Source organism: Dermochelys coriacea, chromosome 18 (genome assembly GCF_009764565.3).
Source record: "Dermochelys coriacea isolate rDerCor1 chromosome 18, rDerCor1.pri.v4, whole genome shotgun sequence".
Lineage (NCBI taxonomy): Eukaryota > Metazoa > Chordata > Testudines > Dermochelyidae > Dermochelys > Dermochelys coriacea.
The window spans coordinates 16,598,534-16,606,077 of NC_050085.1; the positions used below are offsets into that span (position 1 = coordinate 16,598,534).

At 51.1% G+C, this 7,544-nt stretch overlaps 1 protein-coding gene across 1 annotated transcript in view; it reads left to right on the forward strand.

Moving 5' to 3' along the window:
• The window catches only part of ATAD3A (ATPase family AAA domain containing 3A), a 62,752-nt gene extending 55,409 nt beyond the window's left edge, over positions 1-7,343 (forward strand). The window contains exon 16 of the mRNA XM_038376973.2: positions 6,924-7,343. Within this exon, the coding sequence (XP_038232901.1) occupies positions 6,924-7,103 (180 nt within the window). The 3' untranslated portion in view covers positions 7,104-7,343. The remainder of the gene's footprint in view (positions 1-6,923) is intronic.
• Positions 7,344-7,544: the final 201 nt, after the last annotated feature.

The window sequence follows — 7,544 nt, forward strand, 5'->3', positions numbered from 1 at the left end:
CTATTAAAACGCTGTCAAAAGGCGTTTGACTTTGGGTGAAACGGATGATCACAAGCGAAGGGTTTGAGCTGCTGGGGTACAGTAGGTGGGTGCTATGCAGGGTTTGGGCTACTGCAGCATAAATTGCACCAACCCACGCTCTTCCTCCATACGTATGCACTCCTTCCTCCCTATACACACTCATCCTTTCATGAGCTGCAAAGCTTCCTGCTGTTCCACTGCCACAAATCTGCCAGGGCACCACTGGGTCCACAGACCCCTCAGCTCTGCTGATGCACCTTGATCTCAGCCTGCAAGGACACCCCCACCCCACCCCGCTTTGCTGGGGTTCTGGTTCATCACTAAGGTTCTTAGGCCCTGCAGTAATGATCATATAATCTGGAGGTTGCCTGTCATACCTAACTCTGGTGGTGGTTCTGTGATGTGGATGAACGTCCAGCCAGGGACTAGGATAAGAAATCATCAAAGTTTGTTTGCTCCTGTCCCAGTAGGAAGGTGAATGAGGGTTTGCAGAAGTGAAAGGCTGGTGCACAGACCCACTGTGTCACTTAGCATCCAGTAACTTACATTAATATGTATTCATGTGCTGTGTGAACAGCATTGCCGCTGACCTAACATCCTGCCTAAATAAGGATCAGGATTGGGATCGTTGTTACAGCTAATACCGTTTTAATCCCATTGTAAACTGGATTTAAAATTGATTCTCTAATGTAAACTTGTGGGTCATGGTCAGTTGTTTTTAGTTTGGCTTAGTTTGCCGAGACTTGTTTTAAGATGCTGATTAGGCCTCAACTGGAATAGTGTGTCCAGTTCCGGGCACCACATTTCAGGAAGGATGTGGACAAATTGGAGAAAGTCCAGAGAAGAGCAACAAAAATGATTCAAGGTCTGGAAAAAAAGACCTATGAGGGAAGATTGAAAAAAAAATTGGGTTTGTTCAGTCTGGAAAAGACTGAGAGGGGACATAAGTTTTCAAGTACATAAAAGGTTGTTACAAAGAGGGAGGAAAAATTGTTGTTCTTAACCTCTGAAGATAGGACAAGATGTAATGGCCTTAAATTGCAGTACAGGAGGTTTAGGTTGAACATTAGGAAAAACTTCCTAACTGTCAGGGTGGTTAAGCACTGGAATAAATTGCTTAGGGAGGTTGTGGAATCTCCATTATTGAAGACTTTTAAGAGCAGGTTAGATAACACCTGTCAGGAATGGTCTAAATAATACTTAGTCCTGCCATGAGTGCAGGGGACTGAACTAGATGACCTCTCGAGGACCCATCCAGTTCTGTGATTCACGCATAAACATTAAGGTGCAGAAAGTCAGCATGTCTAGTCTCTAGCACTAGAAAACTATACCTCTGTCCAATGTGCGGCTAACAATCTGCATACTAGCAATTTATATTGGGGCGTAGGCCCCCTTTTACAGACGATTGTCTGACTTCCTCTGTCCCAGTGGCTTTCCCTTCTCCATAGCTGACCCTTACTGATACGGCAAAAGGTTAAATTTACTTCCACTATTGACGGTCTTTTCTTCCACAATGTTTCCAGTACTATCCAAGCTTTCCACTTGTACATCTCGAATTGAAACTCATTGAGATATGGCTGCTCTTGTTGCTCTGGAATATCAGCAAATGAAATGACAGCCCTGCAGTCTCGCTGTAAGAGACTCCCAGGAATCCTGGTTCTGTCCCATTGGTAGAGTTGACCAAGCGCTGGAAATAGGTGAGCTATCGTCAGTATTCCTGAATTCTGTTCCCTTCTCTGCCACGGACTTGTTAGACCTTACCCCATCTAGTCTCATCTGCAGAATACCTGCCTCGCAGGGCATCGTGAGATTAAATATTTGTGAAGTGCTTTGAGCTGAAGGGTGTTGGAGGTGAGATTGATACAGGGCAGGGTGTCCTATGCTGCACCATCTCTGGTAAGCACATTCTGGGACGTACAGCTCGGAGCTTGTCAGCTGAGTGTGACAATCTCTCTCCTCCTTGAAGAGGGGCTTTGGGAGAATCAGTGAGATAATTCTGAAGGGATTTATGCTGTGCTCCCTCACCAAGCTCTAAAATTATTTAATTTTGCCTCCGAATTGGTCCAGCTCCACGTTCTCAAGCTTGCAGAGTTGTGTTAGAGAAAATGGGTTAAAATATGTCTGCACAGAAGAGCAAAGTATGAATATAAATGAAGCGTGGTGCTGATTTTAGAGTATAAGCTACTCCCAGAAGGGATAGCCGCCTCCCCATTTGCTTTCTTGATAGCTAGGGCCCAGGGCTTTCTATTTATAGAAAGTCATTGAGAAAATCAACAGAGCGTGAACTGCACAGCATTGCTGAAGCTTTCACAGTGGAATTGATGAGCTCTGCAGTGGCGGGGAAGAAGCGGACGCCTCCTGTCTGTTCACCACAGATGCGCACACACATCACAGGGAAGCGCTTACACCATTTTAAAATGCCAGATCTTCCTGACTTGCAGGGCTGCCCTGTGGGAAAACAGGAAGATTTGGGGGCGCAGCCCTGAGAAGGGCTACACAGCCTTGAAGAAGGGATGTTCAAACTAGCCCTGCAGCCTTTTCACCGCACAGATGCCAGGGGAGAAGGGGCCAGCCAGGCTCCCGTCACCATATAATGAGCGTTCTTGAGGGCAGGCTGGTCAGTCAGCGATGCCAGGGCTCCCTTGCCAGCGTGCTGCAGAATGGGACCTGCAATGTCGCTGCGCAGCTTGAAGCCTCCCTGCCTGATTTAAGTGCTTCAATGTGGAGGACATGCACGTGGCAGCCCCAGCACATTGTCCTTTCCTAACCTCCTGCGGCACTACTCAGCCAAGCGCCTTGAGGCTGTTCGCTAACTTTAGGGCGCACAAACACCCCCGTGAGCTGGGAATTTACCCCTGCTTCAAGGTGAGGAAATGGGAGGCTGAGAGGTTAGACAGGCTTATCCCAGGTGCATCAGCGACTCGGCAGCTGAGGTGGGAATAGAATGGGGCAGTCCTAATTTCCAGCCCTCTGCTCCAATCAGCAGCCCCCAGCACCTCCCGGGGGGGGCAGGAATCTTCCTTCTGGACTTACTAAAACATGACTGAAGAAGTGACAGCAAGTGAGCTGAACAGCTCTGCCCTGGGCCTGCTCGGGCTCTTACACTCAGCCTCCGCCCTCCTGTGAGCAGTGAGCCCTCTTGCCTGCCCCGACTGATCTCTCTAGGAGGCTTTAAGTAGTTACAGCTTGGGCTTGAGAGCTGGGCTGCAAAGCAGCACCTGATGAGAGATCAAGCAGCTACTCAGGAGAGGAAGATAGGTACGGAGGGGTGTCCTGACCTCACTTAAATCAGCTTCCCTTTGCAGGTCAGTGCCTTTGGGGAGTGGGATGTCTCCTTGGCTTTGTGAGGGGAAGCCTGTGCTCAGATGCCCATTGCAGTCAAAAAGCAATACCCTCCTACTCTGTGACTGCCCTCTGTTAGCGCTGGGAAGGTTTGCCTTCTCCCGTGGGTCTTGGCTTCCCCGGTGCGTGACCCGCAGCAGCCAAGCAAAGCTGTCGTGCAAATTTCCCGGCTCCAGCATCAACTCTGTGTGCCCCCCTTTGTAAAGGTGAAGGTGATAAATTGTTAACTTGCTTGCTACAAAATCTTTGCCCAGGGGCAAGTGCAGAAATTTGCAAGGTTATGCCCCAGTGTCTCCCAGGGGTGGTGGCTTGAGAGGATGATGTACCCTTTGGGATTCAGATACTGCTGTTTGCATGTCCAGTGGAGTGCCGTGCAGTTGCCAGATAAGCCTTCCTCCACCTGCTAGCTGGCCAGCTGTCTGAGGAAGAAGAGGGGCAGAGGGTTGGTGGGAGGGGGCCAAGGACAGAGTTGGGAACCTCGTGCCTCGTGATTAGGAGAGAACCGTTTCCTGTCCTGCTGTAATGGGGAGGCATGAATCGCATGAACAGGTAAAGCGCCCCCCCCCCCCCCGGCCAGCCTCTTACTCTGCTGATACAGTGCTATGCAGCATCTCCCTCTTGGCTTAGTTTAAGGTCTGCCTGTATAACAACCTGGGGGAGCTAGAAGCCATTGCGTTACACTTAATAGGCTGCTGGATCTTAAATGCTGCAAGCCTTGTTGCCTGGCAGCCTCAGTGTTGGACTCTTATTAATGATTTATGGAGCCAGGTGCTTATGCGCAATGGTTTATAGATGCAAGACGTGATCTCTGCCTTGAAGAGCTTCTACTCAAATTCAGCCAGACACCTGGGATCTGTGGGGAAGCCCCACTGCCAGACTGCCGGGGGACCCGTGCTGGCAGGTAGCGAGCAGCGCTGGCTGGGTTTGCACAAAGTGAGTCAGGAGAAGCGGGCTGGGGGCAAGGAATCGGGGACTGTTCCTAGCATGGGGGAGGAGACGAGCTAGGGGATCCATCCTACATGGTGCCAAGCACCAGCACCCTCACTCCCATTGCCACATGGGGAGTGGAGGGTGCTGTCAGGATCTTAAAGGATCAAGACCCAGGAGCGGTGAGCGTAGGGAGCAAACGAGAGCAGCAGTGGAGGCTGGGGCAAATTGCAATTAGCGCTGGAGTTTGAGTAGCATAGCGGAAACAGTGTGGCCATCCTTCCTGCTCCATGTGTCTGTCCTTAAAACAAAGGCGATCTTGGCAGCACTCCTGGTGTGATAGTTTGGGGGTGGGTGGGCTAAGTGACACAAGATGTTGTGCCAGAACACAAGGCAAATGGCCAGTCTGTTTGCTCCTTCCCAGTCTGCTGCTGGTGGCTTTTGAAGTTGCTAACTGTTAGGAAGCGAGTTAAGCTCCTGCCAGCCCTTCATGCACAGAACTGTTTAATCCGATTTGTATCCGCATAAAAAGCGCAGGGGGGGAATGTACATTTCCATGACATGTCGTACTTTTACGAATTGGAGGCAGGAATTTGCACGGGCGGCTTGAGTCCACAGAGGAAGCAGGCTCGTGGGTGAACACGCTCAGCAGAGGAGCTCACTCTAGTGGGAAAGGGGCGGGGGTGTAGAAGAAGGGGACTCTTCCATTTGAGGTGAGCTGTCCAGTGGAGTGAGGCCAGGACAGGCTGACACCTCTGTTGGCTCTTCTGAAATGCTGCAGTAATTCTTAGCACTACTGGAACCCCTCCAGCTGAGGGGCTTACAGCGCTTCGGAAGCGTTGATCCCCCCAATATTGCTATGAGGCACATGGACTAGCCCCATTTTACAGATGGAGACACTGCCACCTCTCTGTGCCTCAATTTGCCTAGTTCACATGGTAGAGCTGCTAAGAGAACCCAGGAGTCCTGACTTCCAGTTCACTGCACTGACTCTGGGTGAGAGGGGCTAGAATCTTTCCTCTTCTCTTGAGCTCCATTTGCTCCTTCTGCTCTTTCTTCTGCCCCACGTTTTCCACTCCTGTTTCTCTCACTCAGCTTTCTTTTCAAGGAGGAAGATTTTTTTAAAACTCTTGAGGTGATCCCAGCTTGATTGCGACGCCAGCAGCTGCTGGCTCTGTCAGTGCCTCCTTTGCACTCCCTAATTCTCAAGGTCAGGTAGAAAGCTGATTTACTTGGAACTTGCCATCTTGAGGGGAGTGTCTCCCTCCTGACCGTCACAATGGGCAGATCCTGCCTGGGATTCCTAGCAGAGATGCTGGGGGTTTCACCCCCACTAGTGACCCTTCCACTCAGCAGTTGGAGTATGCTGGCCAGGGTGCGGGGCTTGCGTTGCCATGCCGCACCTTATCTGTAGGCAAACACGTTTTCAGTCTCTCGGGCGGTCAGTCTAGCAATAGACGACGCATGGCTGTTGCCATGTGATGATTTGCCTCTCTGTTCTGAGGCACGAGCTGTCTGGAGACCTCTGTTCCCCACTGGAGTGGGGAGATCAATATGGGTTTATAACTAGGCTTACATTTTGTGCTAGTCTTTTTATGTGTCTCGGTTTTTTGGCATCTGTAGCATTTTGTAAGAGACTCTGTGTGTGTGTGGGGGGGGGGGGGCTGGTTTCAGAGTGGCAGCCGTGTTAGTCTATATCCACAAAAGAAAAGGAGGACTTGTGGCACCTTAGAGACTAACAAATTTTTTTGTGCATAAGCTTTCGTGAGCTTTTTCTTTTTATGTGTGTTTAGTTAGCTTCCCCTCCCCAGAAAGAGGCGCACTTTCATATTTTTCCCCGTTGCAGTGGAAACACTTTTTTTAAAGTAAAAGGTGGCATTTGCGAGTGAAATAGTCTCTCTTTTTCCCTGATGCTTTATGTTGTGGAGAGAAGCCCTGGAAGATTTTTTTCTCTTTTACCATCAAAAAGCTACAGTGTGTTGCTCTTACTGTTCTCTACATGAGAAGTTATGGGCTTGTCTATGCTGTGGATAACTGGAGAACTATTGGGGTTAATATCATCAGTATGAAGCAAGGGAAACCCGAGCAATTTAAATGGATTTTTAGTGAGGCTGCTCCAGTGCTGGAGGCAAAGAGGGGGAAGGGATGTATGATGTTAACCCCGATTTAATTCAAATGCCTGTCAAACGGGAAAGAAGATCTCTCTCCACGTGATGCCAGCTCTCTGGGTGAGGGCTGAGAGCTCCAGGGTCACTCGCTGACCCTCCTGCAAATCTGGGCGAGACCAGACTTGCTGCCTCTGATCGTTCTAAGGTGAAAAAACTGAAATTAGCCCCAGCCTTGTCCATGACAGGGATTTGCCCTGATTTCTGCCCCCAGGTGCAGCTACCCCAGTGCAAACCTCTACGGCAGATGGACAAAACTGCTTTTAGCCCCAGTGAATCTTACCCTGGCTTCAGGCGTCCGTGCCAATAGCAGAAACGCCCTGGGGCAGTTGCACTGGTGGGTAGCAGGCTAGACAAGGCCCAGTGCCAGGGTGCTCAGGAACCAAGGTGCTGGGCATAGTCTGGATGTCGGGAAGGAGGAAGCCAGAGCCTTCAGTTCCTAACTAGCTGGCCTCTTCTCCTCTGCAGGCTGCAGCGTATGCGTCCGAGGACGGCATCCTGACTGAGGCCGTGATCGATGCCCGCGTGGCCGACGCGGTGCAGCAGCACAAGCAGAAGATGGAGTGGCTGAAAGCGGAGGGCACAGACCCAAACAAGGAGGCTGGCAAGAGCCGACGGCTGCCTCTCCCCGTGGGGACGGCTGTCTGAGAAGCTGCAGACTGGTGTGCGTGGGGCGGGCGGAGGGAATGACGTTGGAGGGTCGGTTGGCCGGCCACGTTGGTGGAATCGTGTTCTGGAGCTGGGCACCCAGTGGTGCCAGCTATGCAGCGATGGGAGCTGCCCAGGTCCTGCCCTCCCAATTTTATACTTTTAGGGAACACCAGAAATAAATGTCTTTTAAAGCAGGCTGAAGGAGCCGCCACATTAAAGGAGCCCCCTTGACGCAAAGCCATTGCCTCTCTGCTAGTCTGTGGCCTTTCTCTTGAGAGCACCAAAGTCAACCCCCTCTGTCAGTGGCGTAGCCAGGGGGAGCGGAGATTAAACAAGGCGCCACCCACTAGTACTCACGCAGCGGCGCGGCGGGTCAGGCCGTGCTCCGGGTCTTCGGCAGCACTTCGGCACCGGGTCCTTCACTTGCTCCAGTCTTTG